At 36.2% G+C, this 14178-nt stretch overlaps 1 protein-coding gene across 2 annotated transcripts in view; it reads left to right on the top strand.

Annotated features, from left to right (window-relative positions):
• klhdc2 (kelch domain containing 2) overlaps positions 1-14178 on the top strand; it is a 54075-nt gene that overhangs the window by 13799 nt on the left and 26098 nt on the right. For both annotated transcript variants that reach the window (XR_009509743.1, XM_059959383.1), the window contains exons 4-5: positions 10-123; positions 3039-3157. Coding sequence is in view for 1 of the 2 variants with exons in the window: in XM_059959383.1 (XP_059815366.1) it covers positions 10-123; positions 3039-3157 (233 nt within the window). In the remaining variant the exon portion in view is untranslated. The remainder of the gene's footprint in view (positions 1-9; positions 124-3038; positions 3158-14178) is intronic.

The following is a 14178-nucleotide window of genomic DNA, read 5'->3' as shown; positions in this document are numbered from 1 at the left end:
TACAGGAAGAAGAAATTCACAACAGGTGATGTTCCTCAGTCCATGTCAGGAAGTTGTGCAGCTTGTGTGGATGGAGTGCTGTATTTGTTTGGAGGGCATTATGCCATAGGCAACTCAAATGAGGTAGTTTTAAATTTACTGAGTTAGAATGTTGCAGTGATTAACTATTGCTGTGTTTTTTAATCTTGTGAGAAAACTGATTTTTAAAAAGCATTAACACATGCACAGTTATATTTAAAACATACAATCATATGGCTAGCACCTTCTGTTCAAGATTCAAGACTGTTAAGAACACAATGATTGCTACTTTGCATCTGATGCAGCTGAGAACACAGTAATAAAACACAATGTTAATACATAAGAAGGGCTTGTATATGTTTTGTATGTGCATAAAGTGACACCTAGTGCAAGAGCATCTGCACGTCAGATGACTGCCAGGAAATGATAAAGTAGTGGTGGTGGTGTAGGTTAATGGGTGGAGGTATTGATCAGCTTGACAACTTGGAGTAAGTAACTGTTCTTGATTGTGGTGGTCCTAGCCTAGGTGCTGTGTAGCCTCTCCTCTGATAACCATGAGCCGGATGGGTGGGATCCTTCAGGATTTTGCTGGCCTTTTTTATATATGTCCTTCATGGTGGGAAGGCTGGTGTCAGTAATGTGTTGGGTAGCTTTAGCTGCTCGTTGTAGAGCCTTCCTGTCCATTGCAGTACAGTGTTCCTACCTTGCAGAGGTGCAGCACACTAGGATGTTCTCAACTGCACTGGGCTGTGAGTATCAATGTGCGTTCAAGTTTATCATCATCTGACTGTACATACATACAACCAAATGAAATAAATTCCTCTGAACTACAGATATACAAGACGTATATCACAGACAGCACATAAAACAAAAATTATCACAAATAAGTTAATAAAATATAATTCGAAGTGCACAGCACAGGTAAACAATGCCCTAGTGTTAAGACCTAAGTGGTGGCAGGGTATTTATTAGTTTCTCAGCTTGGGAGAAGTTGTTACCCAGTCTAGCAGTCCTAGTCCTCCTGCTTCAGAACCTCCTTCCTGACAATAGTGGCCAAAGAGATTGTGGGATGGATGGTAGGGATCCTCAACAATACCTCAAAGTTCAAAGTAAATTTATTATCAAAGTACATACATCCCTGAGATTCATTTTCTTATGGGCATACTTAAATTGCCTGGCTGGTGGTGTAGTGGCATCCGCACCAGATTTAAAGGCCAGGGTTTGAATCCAGCTGGTTCCTTGCATGCTTTCCATCCATTCTGGGTTGAGCATCGAGCTAGCAAATCAGTGTCTTTATTTAAAAAAACAGACAATGCTAAAGTAATGACAAGGTTGCTGCCTGATGCACCATAAGGCACAGAGAGGAACAACAACAATACTCAATAAATGTATAGAATAACAACAATAACAGAATTACTGAAAAACTGCCCAACTTGGGCATTCAACCAGAGTACAGCAGAACTGTCGAATACAAAAAGCAAGAAATAATAAATAGGCAACAGATATTAAGAATGTGATAGTCCTTGAAAGTGAGTCTCCACATTTGATCGTCCAATGATCTCTGGTTTCCTTCCCTTGAAGTCAATAATTGGCTCCTTGGTCTTGCTGACACTGAGTGAGAGGTTGTTGCTATGGCACTACTCAGCCAGATTTTCAGTCTCTCTCTGATGTGCTGATTCATTATCACCTTTGATTCAGCCTATGTCAGTGGTGTTATCAGCGATCTTGAATAGGCATTGGGGCCTGTGTTTAGGCACACAGTGTAAAGAGAGTAGAGCAGGAGACGAAGCACATAGCCTTGTAGTGCACTTGTGCTGATGGAGATTGTGGAGGAGATGTTACTGATCTGAACTTACTGTGGTCTGCAAGTGAGGAAATCGAGGATCCAGTTTGCAAAAGGAGATACTGAGGCCAAGGTTACTGATAAGTTTTGGGGGGATGACGGTATTGAACATTCAGCTGTAGTTCGTAAGGTGCATCCTGCCCTTCATCTACAATGCTGCTGGTCAATTGATATAATCCAATTACCAGGCACTCAAAACATTTAATGATTGTTGAGGTCCTTGCCACTGGGCGGTAATCGTTTAGGCCTGTTATTGTCACTTTCTTGGACAACAGAATGATGGTGGTTGCCTTGAAGCCTGGAGGCACAGTAGACGGTTGCAAAGATGTTAAAGATGTCCATTTAGACCTCTGTTAGCAGAGGCGCACAGTTCCTCAGTAGTTGACCAGCTATGTTGTCCAGCCCCACAGCTATGCGTGGGTTTTCCCTGGCTAGGGTTCTCCTCACCTCCTCGGCTGCAGCCAGACAAGGTGCCTGTTCTTTGAGGGAGAGGGTGTTTTCCTCTGTCACGTTATTCATTATATCAAATCATATATAGGAGGCATTTAGCCTTTCAGGGAGAGAGGCACTGCTCTCATTGACACACAAGGTGGATTTATAATCTGTTGTGATAATGTGCTGTTAAGGTTACATGACAGAAAGTAGAAGCACAAATTGTTTGGTGGTAAGACTAGGGGTATATGCTGTGGGAATTCCACATTTCCCTCTGAGAAATTCCCCTTGAATGGCCCAGCTCTCACTTAAAATTATTTCCTCTTGTCCTAGAATTGTACACCAGAGCATATAGTTTCTCTATTAGCTGCACGTCTGCAGTTAATATCCTATTAATAACCAAGTTTTAAACTATAGGGTGACATAGCTATAGATTAAACTATAGAATAGTGGTAGCTGTATTTTTTGTATACTTGCCCAGACTCTTCCTATTTGATTATATTTTATAGGTAAAATTTGTCCCTTGTTGCTCTCCTATCATACAGCACTAACCACTATAATATGGTTGTTCAGTTCTCTCAAATCTGGACAGGAAGAAGTGATAATACCGTTCACGATACTATCATTGATTGAGATTACAGATTTGAGTCTTGTTTTCTAATTGCATTGTTCTCATTTAAAGCAGTTGACATCAAAGCCATAAAGTAGGCTTAAGCCTGACATACTTTTTTTAATCTCTCTGTAGTTATATATGTTAAATCTGAGATCCAAAGACAGAATGCTGCATTGGCAGAGAATAGAAAACTTCAAAGGAGTGCGACCAACACCCAAAGATAAGCTTGGCTGCTGGGTGTACAAGAACAAGTGAGTACACAATTAATCAACAGATAGAGATGATGAACAGTGTGAATTAGAGAAGACCTAATAGGCAATTCCGATATCCTAAACAAGCATAATAAAGTGTGGCCACTTTATTAGGTACAGGAGTGGAACCCAGCGTGGCCAATTTAACTGCTGGCCCAGATCAGAGGTGAGAGCTGATTTTGCTCGCTGTCCACAATCTTCACTCCTTTCTCCAGGGTGTGGGGCCTTTCTCTGTTCTGTTGTTGGGTCAATTCAAACACCTGCCCAGATAGACTGAAAAGACAGGGTGTCGGTCGGGATGAGAACCGATTTCACTTGCTCTCTGCAATGGTCACTCCTCTCTCCATAGCGCCGAGGCTATGAAGACTGCCCCGGTTGCTGTGCTGCGTGCCCTCTAATATGACTAGCAAGGCTTTGGGCCTACTCCAGGCTGTTCTTCAGATCTGAGGACTCAATCTTAGTTGGGAATGCTATTGTTTTTCACTGCAATTCTTTGCATGATTTTTTTTCTTTCTCTTTCACATGGAGGGTTGGTCTTTTTATCCTTTAATTAGATTCTTTGGGGTTTCTTGCATTGTGGCTATCTGTGAGCAAGCAAATCGCAAGGTTGTATATACATTCTTTGATAATAAATTAATCTTGAATCTGCCGCTGCTGTAGCCCATTCATTTCAAGGTTCAATATGTTGTGCATGCAGAGATGCTCTTCTGCACACCACTGTTGTAAGGGTGGTTATTTGAGCTACTGTTGCCTTCCTGTCAGCTTGAACCAGTCTGGCCACTCTCCTCTGACCCCTCTCATTAACAAAGTGTTTTCATCCACAGAACTGACACTCACTGGATGTTTTTATTTTTCACTGCATTCTCTGTAAGCTCTAGAGACTTGTGCGTGAAAATCCCAGGAGATCAATCTGGTATCAACAATCGTTCTGTGGTCAAAGTCACTTAATAGAACATAGAACAATACAGCACAGTACAGGCCCTTCAGCCCACAATGTTGTGCTGACCCTTAAACCCTGCCTCTCATATAACCCTCCACCTTAAATTCCTCCATATACCTGTCTAGTGTCTCCTAAATTCCACTAGTGTATCTGCCTCCACCACAGACTCAGGCAGTGCATTCCACACACCAACCACTCTCTGAGTGAAAAACCTTCCTCTAATATCCCCCTTGAACTTTCCACCACTTAGATCACATTTCTTCCCTGTTTAGACCAACCAACAGAATAAGAGCTGAAGCTATTGATATGTCTCATTGCTTTTATGCACTGATTTGCTGGCACAATTAGTTGATTAGATATTTGCATTAATGAGCAGGTGTATAGATGTACCTAATAAAGTGGCTACTGAGTGTATGTGGTGCTATTGTTTTGTTTGATTGAATGTGACTTTATTGTAATTGCTTTCTTTCTTTCTTTTTCAATCTTTTTATTAAATTTCATATATAAAAAAAATAACACAAAATAATGAATAGATTACAGATTCAATAGACTTGAGATTACATTAGTAATAGGATAATAATATCCTATTAAAACATCCATCAACAAAAGGTACATAAATCAATCAAGTCTATATAAATATATATGAAAAACAAAAATAATCGTCGAAAGAAGAAAAAAAAAATTGAAATTATATATGAGAAAAAATATATAATGAAAAAAAATACTAAACTAAAACTAACATGGGCAATAATAGCACTTTATAAATATATAAAGGTGTCAAGAAAAACTCCAGAACTCCATACCTGAACAAGTATAAGTAGAGAAAAGGATCTGAAATAAGCCAAATTAATTCATATGAAAGTGTCGAATAAATGGTCCCCAGGTTTCTTCAAATTTAATTGAAGAATCAAAGATAGTGCTTCTGATTTTTTCCAAACTCAAATAAGAAATAGTTTGGGAGAACCACTGAAATGTAGTAAGAGGATTTACTTCTTTCCAGTTTTGTAATATAGACCTTCTGGCAATTAATGTTACAAAAGCAATCATTCGTCTGATTGAAGGGGAAAGCTGATTGCCATCTTCATTTGGTATACCGAAAATTGCAGTAATAAAATGGGGTTGTAAATCGATATTCCATACTGAGGAAATGACATCAAAAATGTCCTTCCAATAATTATGTAAAGTGGGACATGTCCAAAACATGTGAGTCAATGAAGCCACTTCTAAGTGACATCTGTCACATTGAGGATTAATATGCGAATAAAATCGGGCAAGTTTATCTTTAGACATATAAGCTCTATGTACAATTTTAAATTGTATTAAAGCATGTTTAGCACAAATAGAGGAGGAATTAACCATTTGTAAAATTTTTTCCCATTTATCTGTTGATATATTACATCGAAGTTCTTTTTCCCATTCTTGTCTAATTCTATCCGATATTTCTGGCTGTATCTTCATAATCATGTTATAAATAAAAGCTACTAATCCCTTCTGACAAGGATTAAAAGTAAAAATCAAATCTGAAAAATCCGATGGAGTTGAATTAGGAAAAGATGGAAGAATTTTATGTAAGAAATTTCTAATTTGTAAGTATCTAAAAAAATTAGATTTAGGTAATTCAAATTTGTTGGATAGTTGATCAAAAGACATCAAAGTACCTTCAAAAAAAAGATCACGAAAACATTTTATACCTTTCCTTTTCCATATACTAAAAGCTTGATCTGTCAATGAAGGTTTGAAAAAAAAATTACATAAAATAGGGCTGTCCAGAGCAAAGTTTTTCAGATTAAAGAATTTGCGAAATTGAAACCAAATTCGTAGTGTATGTTTAACAACAGGGTTAGATATCTGTTTATTGAATTTGGCTAAATCAATAGGAAGAAAAGAACCAAGAACGGAAAATATAGAATATCCCTTAACCTCACTACATTCCAAATTTACCCACTGTGGGCACACAGGTGAATCCAAATCTAGTTTCCAGTACATTAGGTTACGAATATTATTCGCCCAATAATAAAATCTAAAGTTAGGTAAAGCTAGACCACCATCTTTTTTAGACTTTTGTAATTGCCTTTTGCTTAACCTAGGATTTTTATTTTGCCAAACAAATGAGGAAATCTTTGAATCAATATTATCAAAAAAAGATTTAGGAATAAAAATTGGTAAAGCTTGGAATAAATATAAAAATTTCGGTAAAATCATCATTTTAATAGCATTAATCCGACCAACTAATGATAAAAATAAGGGAGACCATCTAGTAGTAAGTTGCTGAATTTGATGAAGCATAGGTAAAAAATTCAGTCCAAATAAATCTTTATATTTCTTGGTGATTTTTATACCTAAATAGATAAAGTTATCAGTAACAACTTTAAATGGCATCCTATCACTCAATAAAGTTTGCGCATTTAAAGGGAATAACTCACTCTTATCTAAGTTTAACTTATAACCAGAAAAACTACCAAATTGAGCCAACAAGGATAAAATAGCAGGAATAGACCTACTAGGATTAGAAATATATAACAACAAATCATCAGCATAAAGCGATAATTTGTATAATTTCTCATTACGGGTAATACCAAAAATATTAGGAGACTCACGAATAGCAATAGCTAAAGGTTCTAATGCAATATTAAATAATAAAGGACTTAAAGGACAACCTTGTCTCGTACCACGAGATAATTGAAAAAAAGAGGATCTATAATTATTTGTAAGAACAGAAGCAACAGGTTTATAATATATTAATTTAATCCATGATATAAAATTAGGACTAAAATTAAAGTTTCTCAATGCATTAAATAAATATGTCCATTCAACTCTATCAAAGGCTTTTTCAGCATCTAATGAGATAACACATTCTGGGGTTGTAGGTGATGAAGTATAAATTATGTTAATCAATTTTCTAATATTAAAAAAGGAATATCGATTCCTAATAAAACCAGTTTGATCTTCTGAAATAATCTGTGGTAATACCTTTTCTAATCTAATGGCTAAAATTTTTGTAAGAATCTTAGAGTCTACATTTAATAAAGATATAGGGCGATAAGATGCACATAAGGTAGGATCTTTATCTTTTTTAAGAATTAAAGAGATAGTAGCTTCATAAAACGATTGAGGTAATCTCTTCTTAACAAACGCATCATTAAAGATTTCACATAGCCAAGGAGAAAGCAATAAAGAAAAAGTTTTAAAAAATTCTACAATAAAACCATCAGGACCAGGAGCTTTCCCTGAATTCATTGATGAGATAGCCTCTCTTATTTCATCCATAGAAATAGGAGCATCAAGCAAGCTACAATCTTCATCTATCAGTTTAGAAATATTCAAATTATTAAAAAAATTATCCATCGTAAACCGGTCACCGTCAAATTCTGATTGATATAAAGATTTATAAAAATCTTGAAAAGTGTTATTAATTTCTTTATAATCAGTAGTTAAATTACCGTCTTGTTTACGAATTTTAATAATTTGTCGCTTAGTCAAAATAGCTTTTAATTGATTAGCTAACAATTTACCAGTTCGATCACTATGAATATAAAATTGAGCCCTAGTCTTAATTAATTGATTCTCAATTGAAGAAGATAATAATAAACTATGTTCCATTTGAAGCTCAACTCTCTTCTTATAAAGTTCTTTGGTAGGAGTAACGGAATAAATCTTATCAATTTCTTTAATTTTATCCACCAATAAAGCTATATCTGAATATCTTTGTTTTCTTTTACCAGCGGAATATGAAATAATTTGTCCACGAATAAAAGCCTTGAAAGAGTCCCAAAGTATTCCTTTATCAATCTCTTCATTATAGTTTGTTGAAAAAAATAAGTCAATTTGTTGTTTTATGAAGGTAATAAATTCTGGATCTTGAAGTAAAGTAGCATTAAGTCTCCAAGATCTAGTATTGATAGAAGAATCCGAAATCTTGATAGATAACTTCAAAGGCGCATGATCCGAAATAGCAATAGAATCGTATTTACAATCAATAACATCTGTTAATAAACGATGATCAATAAGAAAGTAATCAATTCTAGAATAACTATGATATACATGTGAAAAAAATGAAAATTCTTTACCTTTAGGATTCAAAAACCGCCATATTTCAGTAATTCCAGAATCAACCATAAAAGAATTAATAAGTAAAGCTGATCTATTCGGAAGAGTTCGAATAGGTTTAGATCTATCCATCGAAGGATTCAAACAACAATTAAAGTCTCCACCCATAATCAACATATATTCATTCAAATTAGGAAGAGAAGTAAATAAACGTTTAAAAAATTCAGGACAATCAAAGTTTGGAGCATAAATATTAACTAAAACAACTTTCCGATTAAAAAGTGAACCAGTTATCAACAAAAATCTACCCTGTGGATCAGAAATAATTTCATAATGTGTAAACGAAATTGAGGCGTCTATAAAAATAGACACACCCCTAATTTTAGCGGTACAATTTGAGTGAAATTGTTGACCTTTCCAGAACCTAAAAAAACGTTGATTATCCTCCCTCCTAATGTGGGTCTCCTGTGCAAAAATAATATTAGCGTTCAATCTATGGAATACTTTAAATATTTTTTTACGTTTAATCGGATGATTTAAACCATTAGTATTCCACGAGATAAAGTTAATAGATTTATCCATCATACCAATATTAATTGTATGTATCATAAAAGGTTAAAAAGACACATAACCCACAATTTAGGAAGAAGGAAAATTGATTCAGGAGCAACCGGAGATCCTGACACCTCAACAATATTAACAATTTAAAGTCAGCCCATAAACTAAAAGCAAAAAAATAAAAAGCAAAAGCATGAAAAAAGATCCCTCCCCCCTCCCCCCACCCTTTGAAAAAAAGCCAAGCGGCAGGCGCATAAACTAATACTAATATTACCCCCATTTCAAGATGGCAGCTCCATAAGAAAATTTTTTAAGAAAAAACTATATAACACCCCAATTAAAATATAGAGTTGCAAAAAAAAAAATATATATATATATATATACCTACATATATATATATATATATATATATATACACATACACACCCATATCAGACAAATCAAAAAAAAACTAAAAAAGTAAAACCAGAAAGATCATTAATAAAAAAAAATGCACATTAAAGTTTAAAAATGTGATACACCTTTAAAAAAGAAATTCCATATTCAGATACAAAGATGACGTTTCACAAGCCAAGACTTATGGGAAGAAGAAACGACATTTTGAGAAAGCCATATTACAAAATATGAATATAAATTCAGCAATCTAATAAGAAAATATAGTAAAAAAGTTATCAAAATAGAATATTTTTATAAAAAAAAGATTTAATAGACACTACAACATATTTAAAAAAAAAACTAAAGAAAAAGAATTCAAAACCTTTGTTCCATTTCTAAATACAGGCAAGCAAATAAACGCTTATAAAAAGTAAAGACTTATGGGAAGAAGAAACGACATTTTGAAAAAAAATAATTCATTATTACAAAATACAAACGTATATAAAAAAAGGATATAATAAAAATTAAAACAGCATCTATAAGCAATAATAATAGTAGTAAAAAAGAAAGACCCAGACCCATAGTTCAAAATAAGAAGTTATAACCCAACTTCCAGGGTTAAAACTTAAAATGAAATAACATCCTCTCTCCAAAAAAAATCTTCAATGTAACTCATAGTTCAAGTTGCACTAGAGGATCGATATTCTTCAACAAATTTCTTCGCTTCTTCAGGAGTGATAAAAAAGTGTAGACTGTTGTCGGGCAGCACCATTCTAAGTTTCGCCGGATACATTAAAGCTTGTTTAAAACCAAACGAATGAATCTCTGCCATCACTGGTTTAAAAGCGATCCTGGCTTTCATAACTTCATACGAATAGTCTTCAACTATTCGAAATGAATAATTTCTGTAGGAGATCATACCTTTTTTACGAGCTAATCGAATTAGAAGCTCTTTCTCACGAGGATAATGAAGGCGAACAATCACCGCTCGTGGTTTATCAGACACAGACGAAAGCCTCGCAACTCTATGAGCGCGGTCAATAACAGGTTCATTTTTCAAACCTTCACCACCGAAAATTTCCCACAGTAATTTAGAGAAAAATTCAGTTAAATCACCGGACTCAACTTTTTCGGGAATTCCGATGATGCGCAAATTCTGTCTGCGAGAACGATTTTCAAGATCAGTAATTTTAAACTTGTACTGATCTAAAGTTTTAACAGTCGACTCTATCTTCTTCTCTAACACTTCAATTGTACGTGCTTTTTCACAAATTGATTGTTCAAGAGTCGTGATCTTATTTCCATGCTGTTGAACCTCTAACGCCTGCGACTGAAACTTAGTTTCAAGCGATTTAACAACTCCTTCAAGATCGGATATTTTCGAAGTAATCCTCCTTTCAAAACTTAACAGTTTACTGTCCAATTTACCTTCTAGTCTGCCTTCCAGAGCCGCAAATTTAGCATCCAGTTTATTGTCCAATTTACTTTCCATAGCCGCAAATTTAACATCCAGTTTAGTGTCCAAAAGACCAACAATTGCGTCGATGGATACAGGATCCTTAGCCGATTTCTTACTTGTAGCCATTTTAGGTTTGACAAGATTAGATCAACTATTATTTTAGGAAAAAAGGGTCAATCAAAGGTAGCAACTCATATGATTAAGTTCGAAAAGGTCTAATTAAAGGGTGATTATAGTTAAAAAAATAAAGAGCGCCTAAAAGGCAGATGCTTACGCCGCCATCTTGAAACTCCACCCCTGTAATTGCTACTTTGACCTTTAGAATAAATTAGACAATAGACAATAGGTGCAGAAGTAGACCATTCGGCCCTTCAAGCCTGCACCGCCATTTTGAGATCATGGCTGATCATCTACTATCAGTACCCGGTTCCTGCCTTGTCCCCATATCCCTTGATTCCCCTATCCATAATAAACCTATCTAGCTCCTTCTTGAAAGCATCCAGAGAATTGGCCTCCACTACATTCTGAGGCAGTGCATTCCAGACCCCCACAACTCTCTGGGAGAAGAAGTTTTTCCTTAACTCTGTCCTAAATTACCTACTCCTTATTCTCAAACCATGCCCTCTGGTACTGGATTCTCCCAGCATCTGGAACATATTTCCTGCCTCTATCTTGTCCAATCCCTTAATAATCTTATATGTTTCAATCAGATCCCCTCTCAATCTCCTTAATTCCAGCGTGTACAAGCCCAGTCTCGCTAACCTCTCTGCGTAAGACAGTCCAGACATCCCAGGAATTAACCTCATGAATCTACACTGCACTTCCTCTACAGCCAGGATGTCCTTCCTTAACACTGGAGACCAAAGCTGTACACAATACTCCAGGGCTTGAATACTCACCAGGGCTCTGTACAAATGCAAGAGGATTTCCTTGCTCTTGTACTCAATTCCCTTTGTAATAAAGGCCAACATTCCATTAGCCTTCTTCACTGCCTGCTGCACTTGCGCATTCACCTTCAGTGACTGATGAACAAGGACTCCCAGATCTCTTTGTATTTCTCCCTTACCTAACTCTACACCGTTCAGATAATAATCTGCCTTCCTGTTCTTACTCCCAAAGTGGATAACCTCTCACTTATTCACATTAAATGTCATCTGCCAAGTATCTGCCCACTCACGTAGCCTATCCAAGTCACCCTGAATTCTCCTAACATCCTCATCACATGTCACACTGCCACCCAGCTTAGTATCACCAGCAAATTTGCTGATGTTATTCTCAATGCCTTCATCTAAATTGGTGACGTAAATTGTAAACAGCTGTGGTCCCAATACCGAGCCCTTTGGCACCCCACTAGTCACCACCTGCCATTCCGAGAAACACCCATTCACCGCTGCCCTTTGCTTTCTATCTGCCAACCAGTTTTCTATCCATGTCAATGTCTTCTCCCACAATGCCCTGAGCTTTGATTTTACCCACCAATCTCCTATGTGGGACCTTATCAAATGCCTTCTGAAAATCGAGGTACACTACATCCACTGGATCTCCCCCATCTAACTTCCTGGTTACATCCTCGAAAAATTCCAACAGATTAGTCAAGCATGATTTACCCTTGGTAAATCCATGCTGGCTCGGCCCAATCCTATCACTGCTATCTAGATATGCCACTATTTCATCCTTAATAATGGACTTGAGCGACTTCCGGTAAGATGGCGATTGTTTAGTTGCTCCGAACTTTTGCTCTGTTATTCTTCTTACCTTTGCACTATATGTCTCCCTTCTTAAACCTTAGTTAGGTATTTTATTAGTTCTCTTTTACCTGCCTGCGAACACATCTATCTTATAATGGCTACCAAAAGTACTAAAACCAGGAAAAAGCAAACTTCTACGGCTTTGCCAGCTGACATTCTCGCTGTTCTGGAACATCGACAAGATACTTTAGTGGATTTTAGAGCTGAATTTAGAACTTCTTTCAACCAGCTGAATGTCAAATTGGATCAGATTAATGCTAGAGTGGATGAACATGCTGAATATTTATCTCGCATTGATTTAACTTCTGAAGATTTAAAATGCCGTGTTCAATATCTTGAAACTCTCTGCTCCAGCCTAGAGGAGAAGAATAGTAAACTTTTTTCCCAAAATGGTGGATCTTGAAAATCGGAGCAGACGTTGCCATCTATGAATTCTTGGTTTGCCAGAGGCCACTGAAAAGGGCTCTCCCGTTGAATTTTTTTCTAAGTTTCTCTGTGAGATTTTTGGGAAAGAATTTCTTCCGACTCCACCTGAGCTTGAAAGGGCACACAGGATCTATGTTCCTCGAGCAATTCTGGGTTCCCACCCACGGCCGATTATTTTATGCTTTCATTAATACCAGGTGAAAAACCATTTGACGATGGAGGCACGCCGCAGAGCTACTTCTGCTTTTCAAAATACAGTCATTCGTTTTGTGGAGGATTTTGCCCCCCAGGTTCTGAAGATGCGTGCTGTGTTTAAAGGTGTAATGAAAGTGCTTTTTGATCGCGGATTCAGACCCTCTCTTCGAAATCCAGCCGATCTTCGAATTATGCTTACTACTGGAGATTATAAGTGGTTTAAATCAGTGAAGGAAGCTGAGGCGTTTGTTGGAAGTCTTCCAGCCACCTCGTCTTCTTCGGAACCGGCTTGACCTTCTGAAATGGTTGATAAGTACTTCTCGAAGTAAAACTATTTTTTCTGAACTCAGACTTCACTTGAATAATTCAGTCATTATCTATTGAAACTCTAAGGGCTGTAGTCAATCTCTCCCTGGACTTGGTGCGTTTTTTCTAAATAGATAATTTAAGTTTAATGTTTCCCTGCGAACTTTTAGATTTTACCTGTGTAATCTAATTTATTTTTGTATAACCTTATCTATAGAGAACTACAATTGTCTTTAACTTGTTTTGGAGGTTTGGAGTTTTTATTGAAGGCCTCCCTGTTGGTTGATTCATAGTTTAAGTTTTGCTTTTTTTTCTGTAAATGGTTGATAAGGACTCTCTTTGAATTTTATGATTTCCCCCTTTTCTCCCTCCCTTTTTTTTCTTTTAATCTTTTATAATTTTTCACGGGTAGGTTCGTTTTAGTTTTCTTCTGATTTTCTTTGTATTAAGTTTTATTTTTCTGTTGAAGTTGTTCCTATTTGTAATTCTGTTTTCTAGTGCATAAATTAATTACTATTTGCTATATTATTTATACGGAACTTTTGTTAATGACTTCCAGTTCTGTGTCATACTTCGGTTAATTTTTTTGGTAGGGCTAGCTGCTTTTTTAGGTAGCCGTCTAATTTTGGGTTGCGAGGGGGAGGGTTCTCCAGTTCCAACACTACTCACTGTTTCTTTTGTTTTCCTTTGTTATTCAGGACATGTTTCTGTTTTGATTCTACGGATCTATATTTACGTTTTTGCTCCCAGACTGTTATTGTACTGCTTGATTTTTTATATGCCTGCTACCTTCTATGCACTAACAATTGATAATGGTTAATTCACTTAAATTTGTGAGCTGGAATGTAAAGGGATTGAATCATCCTGTTAAAAGAAGGAAGGTCTTCTCGCATATTAAACAACTCAAAGCTGACATTGCTTTCCTTCAAGAAACTCATATTTGTAGTTTTGATAATTCTCGGCTTCT

Source organism: Hypanus sabinus, chromosome 2 (genome assembly GCF_030144855.1).
Source record: "Hypanus sabinus isolate sHypSab1 chromosome 2, sHypSab1.hap1, whole genome shotgun sequence".
Lineage (NCBI taxonomy): Eukaryota > Metazoa > Chordata > Chondrichthyes > Myliobatiformes > Dasyatidae > Hypanus > Hypanus sabinus.
The sequence above is the reverse complement of the archived record's forward strand: the minus strand, read 5'-3'. Positions and strand labels throughout refer to the sequence as shown.